General features: G+C 48.9%; 9 protein-coding genes across 9 annotated transcripts; 4 read left to right on the top strand and 5 right to left on the bottom strand.

The window, feature by feature from the left end:
- Nucleotides 1–521: 521 nt before the first annotated feature.
- On the top strand, nt 522–1,552 carry gldB (putative glycerol dehydrogenase (GldB); the record flags this gene model as incomplete). Its single annotated transcript, XM_057215160.1, has 2 exons — nt 522–929; nt 983–1,552. The coding sequence occupies 2 exons, from the start codon at nt 522–524 to the stop codon at nt 1,550–1,552; spliced, it is 978 nt and encodes a 325-aa protein (XP_057077043.1).
- Nucleotides 1,553–3,892: 2,340 nt separating this feature from the next.
- On the bottom strand, nt 3,893–6,163 carry N7516_002441 (uncharacterized protein; the record flags this gene model as incomplete). Its single annotated transcript, XM_057215161.1, has 3 exons — nt 3,893–5,511; nt 5,614–5,954; nt 6,132–6,163. 3 exons carry the CDS (start codon nt 6,161–6,163, stop codon nt 3,893–3,895), a joined length of 1,992 nt encoding a protein of 663 aa, XP_057077044.1.
- An 839-nt stretch (nt 6,164–7,002) lies between these two features.
- On the bottom strand, nt 7,003–7,454 carry N7516_002442 (uncharacterized protein; the record flags this gene model as incomplete). The annotated part of the gene is made up of 2 exons (XM_057215162.1): nt 7,003–7,055; nt 7,151–7,454. 2 exons carry the CDS (start codon nt 7,452–7,454, stop codon nt 7,003–7,005), a joined length of 357 nt encoding a protein of 118 aa, XP_057077045.1.
- Nucleotides 7,455–7,928: 474 nt separating this feature from the next.
- N7516_002443 (uncharacterized protein) lies at nt 7,929–8,938 on the top strand (the record flags this gene model as incomplete). The annotated part of the gene is made up of 3 exons (XM_057215163.1): nt 7,929–7,991; nt 8,104–8,216; nt 8,287–8,938. 3 exons carry the CDS (start codon nt 7,929–7,931, stop codon nt 8,936–8,938), a joined length of 828 nt encoding a protein of 275 aa, XP_057077046.1.
- A 66-nt stretch (nt 8,939–9,004) lies between these two features.
- On the bottom strand, nt 9,005–11,584 carry N7516_002444 (glutathione S-transferase family protein; the record flags this gene model as incomplete). Its single annotated transcript, XM_057215164.1, has 7 exons — nt 9,005–9,066; nt 9,120–9,465; nt 9,517–9,597; nt 9,653–9,830; nt 9,903–10,024; nt 10,205–10,760; nt 10,827–11,584. 7 exons carry the CDS (start codon nt 11,582–11,584, stop codon nt 9,005–9,007), a joined length of 2,103 nt encoding a protein of 700 aa, XP_057077047.1.
- A 184-nt stretch (nt 11,585–11,768) lies between these two features.
- Nucleotides 11,769–12,441, bottom strand: N7516_002445 (uncharacterized protein; the record flags this gene model as incomplete). The annotated part of the gene is made up of 3 exons (XM_057215165.1): nt 11,769–12,175; nt 12,250–12,367; nt 12,436–12,441. The coding sequence occupies 3 exons, from the start codon at nt 12,439–12,441 to the stop codon at nt 11,769–11,771; spliced, it is 531 nt and encodes a 176-aa protein (XP_057077048.1).
- Nucleotides 12,442–12,803: 362 nt separating this feature from the next.
- N7516_002446 (putative ATP binding protein) lies at nt 12,804–14,080 on the bottom strand (the record flags this gene model as incomplete). Its single annotated transcript, XM_057215166.1, has 2 exons — nt 12,804–13,966; nt 14,041–14,080. 2 exons carry the CDS (start codon nt 14,078–14,080, stop codon nt 12,804–12,806), a joined length of 1,203 nt encoding a protein of 400 aa, XP_057077049.1.
- A 249-nt stretch (nt 14,081–14,329) lies between these two features.
- N7516_002447 (uncharacterized protein) lies at nt 14,330–14,665 on the top strand (the record flags this gene model as incomplete). The annotated part of the gene is made up of 1 exon (XM_057215167.1): nt 14,330–14,665. One exon carries the CDS (start codon nt 14,330–14,332, stop codon nt 14,663–14,665), a length of 336 nt encoding a protein of 111 aa, XP_057077050.1.
- Nucleotides 14,666–14,784: 119 nt separating this feature from the next.
- Nucleotides 14,785–16,490, top strand: N7516_002448 (putative cell cycle control protein (Cwf19); the record flags this gene model as incomplete). The annotated part of the gene is made up of 2 exons (XM_057215168.1): nt 14,785–15,615; nt 15,672–16,490. 2 exons carry the CDS (start codon nt 14,785–14,787, stop codon nt 16,488–16,490), a joined length of 1,650 nt encoding a protein of 549 aa, XP_057077051.1.
- Between the last annotated feature and the right edge of the window lie 526 nt (nt 16,491–17,016).

Consider the following 17,016-nt stretch of genomic DNA (forward strand, 5'->3'; position numbering starts at 1 on the left):
GAGCCGATGACGATCAGGTCAAACGCTCAAAACACCGTTTCGGTTGGTGATGTCATTGGACTGGAGCTTTGAAATTTACTAGTGGTAATTTTGCGGTTTTTTTTTTTTTTTTTTTTGTTTTATTATTTCTGATTTTACTTACAACATACATATTCTATTTATTTTATTAATATTTTATGGCTTGATGATAAAGAACAAAAGTCAGGACAAGGGTCAGGGATTCTGATTAAAAAGGGAAAGTATGGCTAAGTGCATACATTGCATATATTACTCCGTACATATGCAAAAGTTCAATTGAAATGAAATTATTAGAAAAGAAAAAGATTATATAATTTCCCAATTCCCAAGGTTGTCCTGCCCCTCCTGCCCCTCCCTCCACCTTCCTCCAACCCCTCCACCCCACTTCCCAACATCGTCATCGCTCTCCTAGCTCTCCCCACTCTTCCATCTTCGTATCTTCTAACAACTCACATCTTTTCCTCTTTCTATTCTCCAACTATATCCAAGTCTACATTGCAATCATGTCATCTGGAAAGTCTTTCACATTGAGCAACGGGGTAAACATCCCTGCCGTTGGTTTCGGTACCTTCGCCAGCGAGGGCTCTAAGGGTGAGACCTACGCCGCCGTCACTGCTGCCCTCAACACAGGCTACCGTCACCTTGACTGTGCTTGGTTCTACCTCAATGAGGATGAGGTCGGTGAGGGTATCCGTGATTTCCTCAAGGCCAACCCTTCCGTCAAGCGTTCCGACATCTTCGTGACCACCAAGGTTTGGAACCACCTGCACCGTTACGATGACGTTCTCTGGTCCGTCAACAACTCTCTCGAGCGTATGCAGCTCGACTACGTTGACCTCTTCCTTGTCCACTGGCCCATTGCTTCCGAGAAGGATGGCCAGGAGAAGCCCAAGATTGGCCCCGATGGAAAGGTGAAATTCCCTGCAACGAGCACACGAGCAGCTCATAACTAACCTGTTAATAGTACGTGATCCTCAAGGACCTGACCGAGAACCACGAGGAGACATGGCGTGCCATGGAGAAGCTGTATGCCGATGGCAAGGCCAAGGCCATTGGTGTGTCCAACTGGACCATCCCCCAGCTTGAGGCTATGGCCAAGTTCGCCAAGGTCCAGCCTATGGTCAACCAGATTGAGATCCACCCCTTCCTGGCCAACGAAGAGCTGGTGAAGTACTGCTTCGCCCACAACATCCTGCCCCAGGCCTACTCGCCTCTGGGCTCGCAGAACCAGGTCCCCACCACCGGCGAGCGTGTCAGCGAGAACAAGACCCTGAACGCTGTTGCCGAGAAGGGCGGCAACACCCTCGCCCAGGTTCTGATTGCCTGGGGTCTGCGTCGTGGTTACAGTGTGCTCCCCAAGAGTTCCAACCCCAAGCGCATTGAGTCCAACTTCAAGAGCATCGACCTCAGCGATGCCGACTTCGAGGCTGTCAACGAGGTGGCCAAGTCCCACTACTGCCGCTTTGTGAACATGCGGGATACCTTCGGCTACGATGTCTGGCCCGAGGAGACTGCTCAGGGTCTTTCCATTTAGATTCTGTGACCAATTTACAAAAAGACAAGAATAATATTCCCCAAACGGGGATTTTGGGGTGGAAATGAGTTAATGAACGGACTACGAACTCTGTTAGATGAATTGGACATACCATTTGATCTCACTCTATTTACTGTGTTTCAGCTGTACCGTACTCCGTAGATTGTACGACCCATGTGCATACTTAGGTATAACTCGGAATCTTTTTTTGAGCTCTTTCGTTTGACCTGGCCCGGATCACCCAATCTCACACACCGGCTGCCACAGCCTTCATTCCGTAGGTCCAAACACCCACCTAAGATCCACCCCTCAAGAATGTTTACATCCAATGAACGAGGCGAGTCAAACCAAACCAATGTGGAATAAGATTACACTGTTGTATACCCAATATTAAGATAATGGTAAGGAAATAATTGAAAAAAAGGAACATTGCAAAATTTGCAAAAAAAGGACCTACAGTTGTAACAGTGTATATAGTACAGTGCATATATAGTACAGAGTATACGTATTCTTAGAAGTATGGCCTAGGATCCTCCCAACCAATGAGCAAAACAAACCTTGGAATCACCCTTGAATGAGAAAGCACAACCTTAGGGTTACACTGTACCTGACAAGGCAACATCTTATTCGGAAATAATGTTACCAAAGCAGCCCAGAAAGAAAAATAAAAAAAGGGAATATCCAATATACAACCGTTGTATAACATTTGTATACCAAAAAGAAAATCCAACTCTAAAAAGCGGATAGCCAATTCCATCCAAAATAGGAGCAGAGTGCTCCGAGCCCTGCAGACGATGTCATCTCGCGTTGAACTTGTGGCTCTCGGAAACCCCTGCGCCACTCAAGGGGCTTAGCGTTCTCGCACGCTTACCGCATTCAGTCTTAGCGTTGCTGACTACTGTTCAGACACGGGAGATGTCGGATGTTGTTATGGGGTGTAATTTGGCGATGGGAAGATTATATTCGGATGGGGATATTGGTTGGTGTTAACACCGAAACGCCGAATAGGGTAATATGGGGGGGTTCTTGGATTGTGTGGTCAGAGCACATTGTTTTTGGTGTTTACTTTTGTACGGAATACAATATACATATTTGCCCATTGAATGTTTTATTAGCGCTTTAGGTGTTTATCTGCTATTGGTTTACGCTGCGGTGTCGATGTATCGTGCTAGTAGGTGCTAGTATAGTGTAGTTCTCTTCAAATGTTTCCATTGGACCGATGAGTGACGGGATGCATTTACAATTTTGAAAAGTACTCCGTACTTCGTACCCCGTATGGGATTTAATGCCTCATTTCTTGGGTAATGAAACATTCTTACTTTCTGGTTCGGGTTCTATGATGCCGAGTGTTGACATCGTGTATCCCGATTCAGCCGATAGAGGACACTCGGGAGGAACTTCGGGGGATTGTAATACATAGTTGAAGTTTGTTAACCTGTTTCTTGGGTCCCAGTAGGGAGAGTGGTGGGTAGTAGTATAACTATGTTGTATGGATACTGCGCTATTGGGATGATGCAGTCTGATTTGATTTCGTATTCATATTTGGAAATACTTGTAGGACAAAGTACGTACATATATTCGCTGCCCGTGGGACGCCATATGAGATACAACTGCATCTACAATTTATATTGTATGAAAAACATTGCAAATCCCCAGCGTAGCCAACTTGCAGACTTGCTCTGGGCTTTTGCAAATATCAAAACAAGAGATCAGCATGTATCGGCTATCGGTACGGGTAATAACCTTGGAAGACAACAGTATATATACTTTGTACAATTGGAGGTAACTTAATTCAGAAAAGACCTACAACTCTTGTATACAAACCAGTGGCATGAAAGGGATCATCAACGGGACAGACTCACAGCCCGCTGCAATATTGTAGTCTAGGGCTTGTCAAAGCGGCTACGTGCATAAACTAGGACTGCGCAAATATTTTTCAACCCGAGGATTGTAGTCAGAGAATGAGAATACAAAGGACAACCTTCCAAAATTGGAAATTAGAATGCCCCTCATACAAATCCCGAAGTTTGGAGGGGTAGCGTGGCGCAACGGCACAGACGTCATTCTGCATAGGGCAGGTGAACCGTGCAGTTGATCTTATCATCTTATCTTGATCAAGAGGAGGTGAAAAGGTTTCAATATCACTAAGAATGCATATGTGAAATGAAGAAAACAAAACAAGCAATTGGTATCTCAAAACACAAGCAACTCCCCATATACATAAAGAGTGTCAGAATGGGAACCGAGGTATAAAAGGACCGTAGAGAAGGGGTATAAGAGTCGTTATAATCCAAAAATCCAAAAATCCAATGAGAATCGCGCCACATGGGGGAGTAACAATCATGATCTCGACCGAACACGTCGAGCTGTGGGCGTGCACCCTGCGCTCATCTGAAGCATACTCTGTCGCTGTGCATCGTCTGTGCTTTGTGAGCTGCGAGTGGGGATGCCACTGACGAAAGGCTGATCCGCGGTAGTGTTAGCACTCTTGGAAGCTCGTGCGGGGAGCTTGGACGAGCTGGGAGATCTGGGAGCAAGCTTGCGGCGACCCTTAGTAGGTGTGGAGGGGGCAACAGCAGCCACAGTGGGTGCCGAGGCTGCGGGAGGCTTGCTTGTGCTGCGACTTCCAGTCTTAACTGGGGTACCGGACCCTAAGATTCCTGAGTCGCCCAAACGCCTCACCCGGCGTGAGCGCGGGGTTACAGTAGGAGGTGCAGTAGTCGGGGTTGGGCCGCTCTCGGTAGCCCCACTGTCTGCATTATCGTCTGCCTTTTGTGTTTGGCTACGGCTGCTGCGGTGACCCGACTCTGCTTTCCTCGCTGAGCGCTTGCTTTCTGGTCGCGGGCGAGGCGTTGCGCCCACGTCATCTGTGCATCGGTCACCCTCCTCTTCATCTTCCTCGTCTATTGGCTCTCTGTACTCTTCATACTCGGCCATGCGCTCCTCGTTCCACGACACTTGCTTTCGCGGTTTGTTCAGCCCGCGGAAACTAGTGTCCTTGGAATTAGAGTTCTCATTCTGTGAATTGTCCAGTTGGAGCTCTTCCTGGCTCGACTGTTGAGCCAGAGCTTCCAGGGTGACCATGGGAGTTACAGATTTACCCTTGTTGAGCCGAGTATTGCGCTTTGTAGCCATAGCCACCTGCTGGCTCTCAGTTCGCTGTTGAAAAACGAATTCTGTCCCTTTAGCTCGGCGGAATGAGATAGTGTTGCGCATGGCAGGGGTACTCGAGCCTTTAGTACGGGTGCTTCGACGACAGGCAGGGCTTGAAGGAGCCTCTTCTTCCTTGATTTCTTTGGGGATGATATCCTCCCGGTCATTGGCACCATCGACACCACGCTTGAGGCCATATTTACTAGGCGAGAATTGCAACTTGACAGGTGAAGGTGAGTTGACTGTCAGCTCCTCTAACACGCGGCGTGGTGGCGGTGTTGAGCATTCAACCTCTGGCGACTCCTCTGGACTGGAAGACATCTCCGCTGATTTCGCATCTTCAGGGTGCGTGGCCTTGGCGGCCCGCTTCGCATTCGCCCTGGACAGGAAGTCGTTGAGGAGATCTGCATCCTCTCCATCCAAAGAGCTTCGCAGTGCCGATCGTACCAACTTGATCTCTTGCTCTTGCGTCAGGTCTTGCACGGACTCTGTGGTAGACATGGCGTTGGCCTTGTCCTCTCCTGCACTGTCGATCGCACCCAGAGCGTCTTGGCTGGATGGTCTATACTGCAGATCCTGCGCTGTGTTTGCGTCGGATACTGTAATATTCAAGTCCGTGGCCATAGCGTCGTTGTAAACCGGCGTCTTGGAAGTCTTGCACAAATCGCTGAGCGGCTGGGGTGACGCATTCGTAGCTACGTCGCCAACAACATCATTGAGCGTTCCCTTAGTTTGGTTCGCAGTGAAACCAAACACCTCCTGGGAGCCCTCGTCGTGGATGTTGAAATTGAATTCGGGCAACTTGCCTACAAATTATCAGATAAAAGGTCGTTCTAAAGGCGGGACAGTGAGATGTGATACGTGATTTGTACACGGCTCGCATCGCATAATATATAAAAAGAACTTACGTCGTTTCCGAGACGCCTGCATCTCCCATTTTGTCTCAAGGAAAGACCGACCACGTTGCTCGGCCTCAGTCTCGTGGCCCGCATCGGCGGGGTCAACACACTGGCGCTTCACGCCGCGCTGATAATCCGAGGTTTTCGAGGCGCCGATCGCCGAGGTCTGACTTTCTGTCGCAGTATTCATGCTGGTAAACGGAAAGCGAATGCGCTTCCACAGCTTTCGTGTCTTGTCTCCGGCTCGGACAGGCGTCGAAGGTTTGCGATCCCACAGTCGCGGCAACGCGCTCAGAGCTTTGATAGGCGTGAAACTGAAGGAACTTTCAGTGGGAGGGTTGGCAGAACTGCTAGTGCGTCAGGCAGTTTGTGTTAGCCTCAAGTTTATATGGCGGTGTATCAAAATAAAGGGGAAAGGGGAAAGGTGATAAAGCCCCTGAGCAAGAGGTGCGAATGACCCGTTTGATACAAAGGAAACAAAACAAATATCGAATCCAACATCAGAAAGAAAGAAAGAGTTGACATACCATGCTTGCGGTGAGGGAGGATGATTCTCCATTGTTGTTGATGCGCGTGGAATGTGTCAAAACCGTTGGAATTTTGATTTGGCGAGGTATGTTCGAGTGATTTATATTAATCAAGTCAAGTTATCTAATATAATGCCGGGAAAAAAATAATGCAAATCAAAGATCGCAACTGAGCGTGCCCCTCAGTAAAATGTCGGATTGTCGTGATGGATGCGAAAGTTATGAAGCGGGCCGTTGTGGTTTTGCTTTGTCTTTTAGCCCGTTGCCCTGCCAACCACCGCATGGGAGCCCAACGTGGACATAGTGTCGATCATGAATACCCTAGATGTTGTATATGTTGTATAGAATCTCATTTCGAAGTCGCGTGATATGTAATAATTCAATTCCAGTCCATGCCAGACCTCAAATGGTGACGAATGTGGTATATCCATGGATATCTTGACTATCTATATCTTAGCCAATGAAAGTACTGGCAAACTATGGCGAGGCACGAATATATATATACTCTACAATACTAGTAAAAGGAGGTTGAAATCATAATGGCTCGGAGGGTTTACTACATCTTACATATTGATTCCCCCGAAGCTCGGGCATAGAATGTGTTTATAGCAAAGCCATCTACCTACAAGGATGACAGGCGATGATGCTTTTAGATAGCATGGACTGATCCTAGAGATAGCCTTGAATAGCTTTCTTTTACACTGCGACAGTGACTTGAAGCAGTTTCGCCTACAGATGTCCCCCACAGGTAAGTGAAGACTGTCTGGCCATTTTAGACCAAATGTACTCCAAGGACCGTGAGCTAAAGAATCAAGTCGTATCTCATTATTCATATCGTATGCTGGCAGACAATCTCCCAATACGCAGAGACTCATAGCAACTTCTCTGCCAAGTCACGTTCATCGAACGGGTCCCCGAATTCATCTGAACAGAAACGAGCCAGTCAGCACATTGTACAGCCATCCATGAATACCAAAACAACCCCAAGCTCGACCTAACAGAGATAGGAAGTCACATACCTAGCTTGAAATCTTTATCAATAATATATTCCATAGCACGCTGGTACTCCTCTTGAGCACGCTTGCTTTTCCATGCGGCGACACTTGCGTCAACCGTCTTCTCCGCAGTCTGTCCACCGTGCTGTTCCAACGCAGTCCCAATATCACCAACAGAGGCACCAGCCTCCTGCTTTGTCTGGGATCCAGGAGGGGAAAGCTCCGATACGTCAGCGCCAGCCGAGGAAGCTTGGGCGATGCCGGTCGGAGTGCGGGCGCCGGTTCTAGCGCTGTCGTCCGGACGGATGGAGTCGACGGAGGAGGTCATTGTGGAGTCACCGTCTGGGTCTTTGTGATCTGGTAGGTGTTTGTTAATGAATGTAACCCCCGGGTTTGTAGTTTGTAGCGAGGTAGAAGAGGCGGGTGCATATGTGGGTAATAGAGCGCTATCGATATCGCGGGCCCACTGTGCCTCTCTCGGCTACTTCGTATAGCTTTTGCAGGAATAGAGGAAACCTACCAATCGCCATTGTTGGGCATTAAAACGAAATGGGTTAGATGGTTTGTAGTTTCTAGAGTTCTCAAAACTTCCAAGGCGTGGGGAGTGGAGAGAGATCAACGGTCGACAGGCGGTGGCCCCCCGAGGCTCTCGCATGAATTTTCTTCTTCTTTCTTCCCCAGCTTATATACTCCATGAACATACCAATCATTGCTGGCCTTTGTGATTAGCGTATTTTCATTAGATTTGTTTTCGATATTTTCCTTTTCTATTTTTAACCCTGCTATCGTCATTATACGTGCAATGAGCGCAAACTCCGGTGCAGTTCCCGACGTCTGGGAGGATTCGTGGGAAAACCAAGCAGATGTACGTAATATCAGGGGAACTATGTGGCGTTTGGGACAGACTCTAGCCTGCCATTCAAGTCTATTTAATGATTGGAAGTTATGAATGATATGCTGATGGCCATCGTTTACAGAAACTCGACTCCAAGTCTACCCCGCCGTCTGAGAAGAAAGTCTCATCCAAGGTCACCAAGGCGCAACGCAGGGCGGAACAGGCAGAGTTCAATCGCCAGCTATGGGCTGAAGCGTAAGTTTCAATTGCCAGCTAGCACCATCGCATTTATTTGGGATGTTCAAGAGACTGAACTGGGTTGCAGCGAATCCACAGAAACATTCCATTTCGTTGAAGCGCGCGCCGATGTTCCCCTGAAGCAAGACTTCAAGCCCGCAGTTACACTACTGAGTCGGAAACCTCAGCTTGTGACAAGACATTCGTCATCATCCCCGAGAACAATTACCGCCGCAACTGCTGGACTTGGCGGACTTGGACTAGACGATGACGAGGACTCGGACGATGACACCAAGCCGCCCCAGCCAACACCCGAGGAGCGCCATGCTATTGCATTGAAGAATCGGGAGGAGAAACAGCGGAAGTACGAAGAAGTGCGCGAACGTCTGTTCGGAAGCCCATCTGCTACAGCTTCGAGTACCTCGTCCCCTGGCAGCACAACCCCGCCTCGTCAAAATTCTACAGGCGAGGGCAAGGGGAGAGGCAAAGGACGTGGCGGCGGAAGAGATCAGCAGAAGAGAGATTCCTCGTCGACCTCGAGCAAGTCCTCTAAACACCTCTACGATCCCTCCACTTCGGCCAAGTCAAATGCACCCTTCCTACAGAGAGGTGGCCGTCCGCTAGTTGAGCGAAGCGGCTCTGACACTCAGGCTCCGCAGCAGCCAGTGCGCAGTCCCCGAGGCCCTGATGCAAGTGGAAGAGGTGGCTTCAATTTCAATCGAGGTGCTCGAACAGGCTAATGTACATTTGGCCAATATCTTTTCGTCCTAGGACGCTGGCCGCCACATACCTTGGATGTTTTCTGGTTAAGGGAGGCCTCGTCCTGCGTTAATTGCATTTGCGACCTGGGATGTGTTTGGACGGTTTTCTGTGACATGAAGTGTTAACAGCGCCATGGAAAAAGCGACATGCAATACTCACGGGCATATCGTTCATAGCTGTCATGGTACAGCTCATCCGTACTAGTCGTCGCCTGCACATGCTGGTTGGTCTCGATTGCATTCATCCAAATGGCCAGTCTGCTTCCCTCCTCAGCATCTGGCCATCCTCGGTATGGTTTCAGGACCCGCCGCAGCCGAATAATCCACGGGGCAGCTTGAACGTCCACAAGGGACATCTGCGGGCCCATGAAGAAAGGCCCCTTAGGGTGCGCTACTTCGAGCAGCTTCTCCATCGCACCTCGCAGCTCCTGTGTCTTCTCGATCTGTTTCTGTTGGTCCTGCTCTTGCAGTATACGGTAGAAACTCGGCACGATATGCCGATTGACCTGGAGGGTTATCAGTGATGATCACCACAATAGACCTGTCTGCCTACTTACATGATCCGCCCACAACCGGCAATGGGCGCGCAGCTTTGGGTCTCCTGGAAGCATTGCAGCTCCTACGCCCAAATCCTCCAGCTTCGAGGGATTGGTCAGTAAGGTAAATGGGGAATTGGCCATTCGGTTCTCTTACATATTCCAGCAACACGTTGCTTTCATAGCAGCCCCAGTCATCGTGCCGCAAAGCAGGAACAAGCCCTCTTGGGTTCACCTCTAACAGCGATTGGGGCTTCTCGTACGGATCCACTTCGATGTATTGGTACGGGATACCTTTCAGTTCCAATGCGATCCATACGCGTTGCACGAAGGGGCTTCAAACATGCAGGTCAAGTCAATACACAACAAGATTTCGTCAGAACAAGTCAAATCTGAGGGGATCTCACCAGAAGCAGCTCCCAAATAACTTGAGATTAACATCGGCAGAATGGTTGATCGCAGTTTCAGCGGCCAGACCCGTCGCTTTTGTATGGTATGACTTTTGGCCTGTTCGGGACATGACTCGGTCCTATTGTGTATTCTGTGTTAAAGCTGCACAATCCAAAAAGCTAGAAATGGAAGCAAAAAAAGATGAAGACTTGGTCTTTGGCAAGTGGGATATATGAAGTCAATGTAGACATGTGACGTAGCCGAGATCATGCGGGAATACTCGTCCACAAATGAACAGAACAAAACAGGATTGACATACCGTTCTCGTTCTTTTGTCTTTCTTTTCCTTCAGGACATATCGTTGCACACTACTCTTCTTGACACGGTCGCTTTCTTCAAGCGTATGTTGATGACCGCCACTCACTCCGTCATTCTTTCCGTTGGCACCATTGCCGTTCACCCGCTGTATAGTGAAATATCTCCCGCCATTCGATCCCGGATGATTTGGTGGTAGACCAGGGTTCGGAGTGAGCATACCGAATGTTTGGACATTTCGGATCGCAGGGTCATCATTCAGAGAGAATGTATACATACCAGGCAGGATGTTAGATGGCAATGGCTCGACTGGAGGGGTTGTATTTGATATTTCCGACACTGGGAAGTATTCCACGACTTTGATTTTGACATGGCAGAGATCCCGTTCTCTGGCCGTACGCTTGCGCTTCTTTTTTTCTGGGTCATCGGACTTGGGGGTTCCGGGAGGCCGTCCTTTGAGTCGACAGTCCCAGTAATGAGAAACGAAGGGTTTACGCTTGTACCGTTGGGTTGAGCGATGAGAGTATACATTGTCAACGTGGGGGAAGTATGTTTGGAATCTATAGAAATTCCCAAGTCAGCCTCTCGACAGAGTAGTAACAATCCCAAGAATGGAGTCTGCATACTCCTCTTCGCTCAGGGTGATCATTTCATCAACATTGAACAATCGATCTCTCCAGTAATCCAAATGCGGAGGATTTGGAACCACTTTGAAGCCTTGCAGCTCCCCAGGCCCAGTAAAGGACACCGGATCCGCGGAGCCAGAATCTAGCTCGATAAAATCCGATTGAAACGGTTGACCTGAGGACTGCAACGTTGGTAAGCCGTTATTCCGAGCTTGATGCGCGTTATTCCCCATCGCTAGCTCGTTCTGTGACAGCGACGCTGGAGGTGCCATTTGTCCAGTACCAGCAGCATGCAATGCCGCGCTCATATTCGCTGCATGAGTGACACCATTGGTATAGTCCTGCGATTGGGGTAAACCATTGGAGGATTGCCCTTGCGGTTGTAGGTGCGAGACAACGCCATTGCTATGATGACCTTGGTGTGATTGGTGTTGTGTGGATGAAGACGCGGTGATGAAATTGTTCGCTGGTTCGCCTGATCGTGGAGGACGAATAAACGCATGCGTCGCATTCTGGAGCTGTGATTCAGCTTCTTCGGTCGGGGGACGGAATGAGCCGAAGGGTTGTGATTCTGGGTCAAATTGACCCAACTGTAGGTTGGACTCGTTTATTGGCATGGAAGGTCCTAAGCGGGGAGACGACAGTCGCAGTTCAGAGTCCATCTTGTAAATAATAAAGTTGTGGAGAGGCGTGCTGCTTTTGGAGAGAAGAAGGGCGGTTGAAGCGGCATTGTGGGGTTTGAGGGAAGCTCGGATCATCTTGAGGTTCTCAGGTACAAAAAAGACATGTCTGGGCATCAATGGGGGTTCTCTTTATTTTTGAATTGGTTATTGAGATACATATTTATTCTATTTCAAAAAGGATTAAGATATCAAGATATTACCATCTATTCGCATTGAATCCATAGATGCAGTATTGATTCCAATGAACATCCTTGGCAGCTTACAGACCCTTGCCATGTTTCTTCGCTGCTTCCGAATTCTTGAAAGGGAACCCAGTTGTCCTCTTGTCTGCACCCGTATAGCGACTGATCCTGCCATTGCTGCTAGCAAAGAGCATGCACCACAACCCAATGGCCGCAATACTAGAGTATCCAGCAACACCAACAGCAAAGAGACCCTGTCCACCGGTAACATACCAGGTGTACGCGTAGAAAGCACATGCAGCATGGAAGATAGAGGTCACCATAAGAGTGGGTATAGCGTATGGCGCCTTGGGATCGTCTTCATCTGTTGTTACAGAGTCTTTAATTTCGGATGTCAGAGGGATGGAGCCGGTTAACATCATGGTCAACACGGCGATAGTAAGAAGACTGAAGCCGAGGCACCGGGCGAAGTAGATTTCCATGGCTTTTGAAGGGCGAAGGATTAGCATGGGTCGTAAACGGGTGCGTGCGGTATTTTTCAGGATGTGTGCCACATACGGGAAACAGGCCGAGTCTCGTCGAGCAGCATAGTCACTATCATGCTCGGTCCAGCAATCAAAGGTAAACTCTGAAGTGCCAGCCATGCGGCCGTCGAGTATGTGTAGGCGCGAAAGACCTGTCAAGTTAGCTTTTAGCTCCGTCTATCTTCCGTAGCCTCTGGAAACAGTAATAGGATTGGCTCACATCCATGATGGCAGTCCACTGGTATATGGTCTTAGAACCTCCTTGCGCAATTGAAGTATGTAGCTCGTGTCAAAGATGGTCGGGTCCTGCGAAGATGAACCTTGGAAGCTTCCAAGCGAACGTTTCTTTTTTTAAGGCTGAAGCATTATAAACAAGTGACGTCATACATTTCTAGTGCTGTTTGACTTGTTTGAACATGCAAGACGAAGACAAAGATGGGATCAAGATGATATTTGATTACTTTTGATATATTGACTAGGATGAATGCAATGAATGAAATGCACCTTTTAAGACCATAAACTCCTAAAGACCGAAAGAGCCCATTGAAAATAAACAAGACCCAACAAATGCTGTTTTGCGGGAGTTGTTCACTGTTGCATATTGCTCGCGCGCAAATATCTTGTGAAGCTGTTGTCATGTTCTGTTGCAGCACTTTGGGAGCCTGACAGAGCCTCCTGATAACGTTGGGAAAGACCCTCATCATTGTCAGCATTAGGGCCCACATAGTCTTCATAATCACTGTCTTCTCCATCTGCCAACCCGCGCTTAATGATATCATCCTCTTCATCTTCGGCTTCACTGACAGTTTCAGGCTCTCTGGCAGGTTGCCTCGGCTGCCCGCTTGACCCAGACACACTCATGTCTTTCATTAATTTTCCAAGTTCAAGCTCCCGCTGGGATGATGTTTGATCTTCCCGCTCTTTCTTCTTGCGCTCCAATTCGGGCTTGTAATCGCGTTCAAACTCCTGTCGCTTCGTCTCCACGGCCTCAAAGAACTCTTCGACACCATCACCGGTCATTGAGCTGACGCCAACAACGCTGAGGTGTCGATAGAATTCTTCCAACATGAGACTCATGCTGTTCAGAAGCGATCCCATGTATCCGCTGCCAGAACCAAAGCCACCGGCACCGCCTTCAGCTCCAAATGCACCTGAGTCTTCCTCCTGTCGCAGAGCCTGCTGGAATGCATCAAAGTCGGTCATCCATTCCTTGGCAAATTCAGCGTCCTTCACGTCAGTCTTGTTGAAAACCAAGATCATGGGGAGCTTGGTCTTGTACAAGATACTGCATGCGTAGAGCATGTTGCTCATAAAGGTGCTGGTAGAGCTTGCGCGAGGTGTATCGATAACATATGCGATTACGGTCGGGAATGATGTCGCCATAGTCTCGAGAAGGATACTACCCGATGCACTCCAGACAAAGACTTCGATTTGGCCGGGTGTGTCGACCAGAATGTGTTCGATTGGCTTCACAGAAGGGTTTTCGGGGTTTGGAGCGGTGCGCTTCTCCAAGAGCGAAATGATTTGATCGACCTTGGTGGCGAAGAGATTTAACGAAGTCAAGATTCCTCCATTAGGACCCAGGTTGTACTGCTTCATCACTTCTTTGTAATTAATGGAGTCACGGATATCGATGTTGCTCTCGAAGGGAACCGAATGCACCGCGGGGTCGAGATTGACCACATATGGTACGGTCTTCTTTTCATGCAGATAGGAGTTGATTCTTTGCATGAAGGTCGTCTTGCCTGAGCCTATTCAATCCATAATATTGACGATTAGATCACTGCAGATAAGTGAGGGGCGATCAGCATATCAGCATCCTTACCTGCCATGCCCACGCAGACCACGGACACCGGAGATGCCATAGTGAAGGTAGTTTATGAAAAGAAAGACTTGATTAAGCGATCGAAATACAGAGACCTCTGTGACCGAAATGTATTGTTCAAGGGTGGAAGACAAGTGAAGAAAGACAAACTTCTTTTTTCTGCTCGAAATCTTTTTTTTGTCGCGGGGAACGATCTACGGTTTGGACCGCCCGGCATTTTATCAACGTCATTCCAACATTTTTGCCCTTTGCTCTAGTTCCACCCCCTTTTTCACATATCAGGAGCACCATGACTCTAGAAGACTTTGAGAAGACATTGGCAGAGGGGAAAGAGCAGCGACACGAAAAAAGCGAAGGGCGACACCATCGAGACCGAAATCGCGATCGCGACCGCAGCAAAGACCGCTCGAAACAACACCGCCATCGTTCCAGCAACCATCACCGGCGGCATTCCTCCAGATCTCGCGATCGGGCCAGCGAGCGAGTTCGTGAGTCCCGGCATCGCGACGACGATGGCCACCGGCACAAGCGTTCACGTCGTTCCGACGACCAAGGAGACGAGCATGGTCATAAACGTCATCACCGGAGCTCCAAAGACGAGGGGGATCCGCTGCTCCCCAAGTAGTAGTACAAGAGGAGCCCACTAATCCCAAACGGGATGCCTGGATGGAAGCTCCCTCGGCTCTCGACGTTGATTATGTTCATCGACCGGATTCGACGCGACAGGAGGAGCCAAAACCAATAATGCTTTCGGCAGACTACGAACTCAAGATCCACGACAAGGAGCTCAACGACCATTTACGTGATCTCAAGGATGGAAAAACAGTCGACGAGATAGCAGATGAGCCTGCCCTACACGAGGTGGACTATACCTTTGGGGATTCTGGATCACAATGGAGAATGACGAAGCTCAAAGGCGTATACAGAGAGGCGGAAGAAAGCGGCAAGTCTATTGAGGATATTGCTATCGAGCGCTTTGGAGACCTTCGTTCCTTTGACGACGCTCGGGAGGAGGAAACCGAGATTGGTCGGCGCAAAACGTACGGCAACTCCTACGTGGGCAAAGATAAACCTAGCGGGGAGCTGTTCCAGGAAAGGAAGCTTCAAAATGATATCCGAAGAGGTCCGCTCGAGCATGTTCGTGATCCAGAGCAAGAACTCAAGACCGAAGGCCAAGGCAAGAAACTGGAGACTGCGCCTCCACCGCAGACTACCCGTCACCTCGATATGACGGCGTTGAATCGTCTGAAAGCCCAGATGATGAAGGCAAAGCTTAGAAAAGCACCAGATGCCGCCGGTCTTGAGGAACAGTACAATACAGCCGCGGCAGCAATGTCAAACCGCAAGGAATCCGATGTCGTGGTCCTTGATGTTATGCATAACCCAATGCTAGCAGGCTCAAGGAATGAGGTCAAAGCCATCGATACTAAGAGAGGTCGGGAAAGAGGCCAGGTGGAAGCAAACGAAGATATGAGCATTGAAGACATGGTGCGAGAAGAGCGCAAAACCCGTGGCCAACTCGGCGGAGAGGGCCGGCGGTTGGCAGATCAAATTGGCCGTGATGCCAAGTTCGAGGTCAGTCCTAAATTTATGTGCGATGCTCCCTGTTTCCCCTGCTAACCTATGTCCAGAACGATTTGGAGTATATGGATGACAATGCGTCCAAGCTAGCCAAAAGAGTCCATCGATCTGAGGTTGACCTCAAAAATTCAACGATCAATGACTTCCACAAGATGAACCGGGTATTGGACAACTGTCCCCTTTGCCACAACGAAGACAAGGGCACGCCTCCACTTGCCCCAGTGGTATCCCTCGCGACCAGGGTTTTCCTCACACTTCCTACCGAGCCCGAAATCAGTGAAGGAGGTGCCACCATCGTACCAACCCAACATCGCACTAATTTGATGGAATGCGATGACGATGAGTGGGAAGAAATCCGCAACTTCATGAAGAGTCTCACGCGCATGTACCACGACCAAGGTCGAGATGTAATCTTCTACGAGAATGCCGCCCAGCCACAGCGCAAGCGACATGCGTCCATGGAAGTCGTGCCTTTACCCTACAGCCTAGGAGAGACCTCTCCTGCATTCTTCAAAGAAGCAATTCTCAGTGCCGAGTCGGAATGGTCGCAGCACCGCAAGCTTATCGATACTCTTGCCAAATCGAAGCAAGGCTTAGGCCGGTCTGCATTCCGCCGAACTCTTGTAAAGGAGATGCCCTACTTCCACGTTTGGTTCGAACTAGACGGTGGCCTAGGTCATATTGTGGAAGACAACAACCGCTGGCCTCGTGGAGATCTCTTTGCCCGAGAGATCATTGGTGGAATGCTGGATGTTGCGCCGGATGTCATCAAACGACAAGGACGCTGGAACCGTGGTGATCGCAGGGTTGACGGTTTCAGAAAACGCTGGAAGAAGTTTGACTGGACCCGTATTCTGATTGAGGGCTAGTGAGCTTGGAATTGGTCCCTCGACACAATTGTATTTTACACGGAAATTTACGTGAACCGTAGCGAGTTTCATTTTTAAATTTGAAAAAGTCGCCATGGTCTTGAACTTTCTTTTATTCCACAAGTATCACACAGGACTAGGATAAACACACCACTCATGGCCAACATGTTAGTATGTCAACAGATAAGGACCTCGGCATTCGAGCCGATGGCTACGGGACGAGACACCGAGCACCAGATGTTTGTTTCTCTATAGAACGGAGATCAGCATAACAGCCGATATCAGTCAGATCTTCCAAGATTTCGAGTGTTCATTATACAAACACTAAAGCCCTGGAGGAGACGGGGAACTGCCCGATAAGCGTGGGGCACTTTTTCTCCTTGTCGGCCGATGCTTAGTATAACTATATAATCTATGAATTTATCTGTCTTCTCTTTCTTTAAATCTGTTTGAGTCTCAATCCTCCTGCAACAACCAAGTCAATTGGCTAGATCAGACATCGGCTGTGAGCTTTCTTATCGGTAAG

This window comes from Penicillium verrucosum, assembly GCF_028828655.1.
Source record: "Penicillium verrucosum strain IBT 35672 chromosome Unknown utg000001l_segment0_segment0, whole genome shotgun sequence".
Lineage (NCBI taxonomy): Eukaryota > Fungi > Ascomycota > Eurotiomycetes > Eurotiales > Aspergillaceae > Penicillium > Penicillium verrucosum.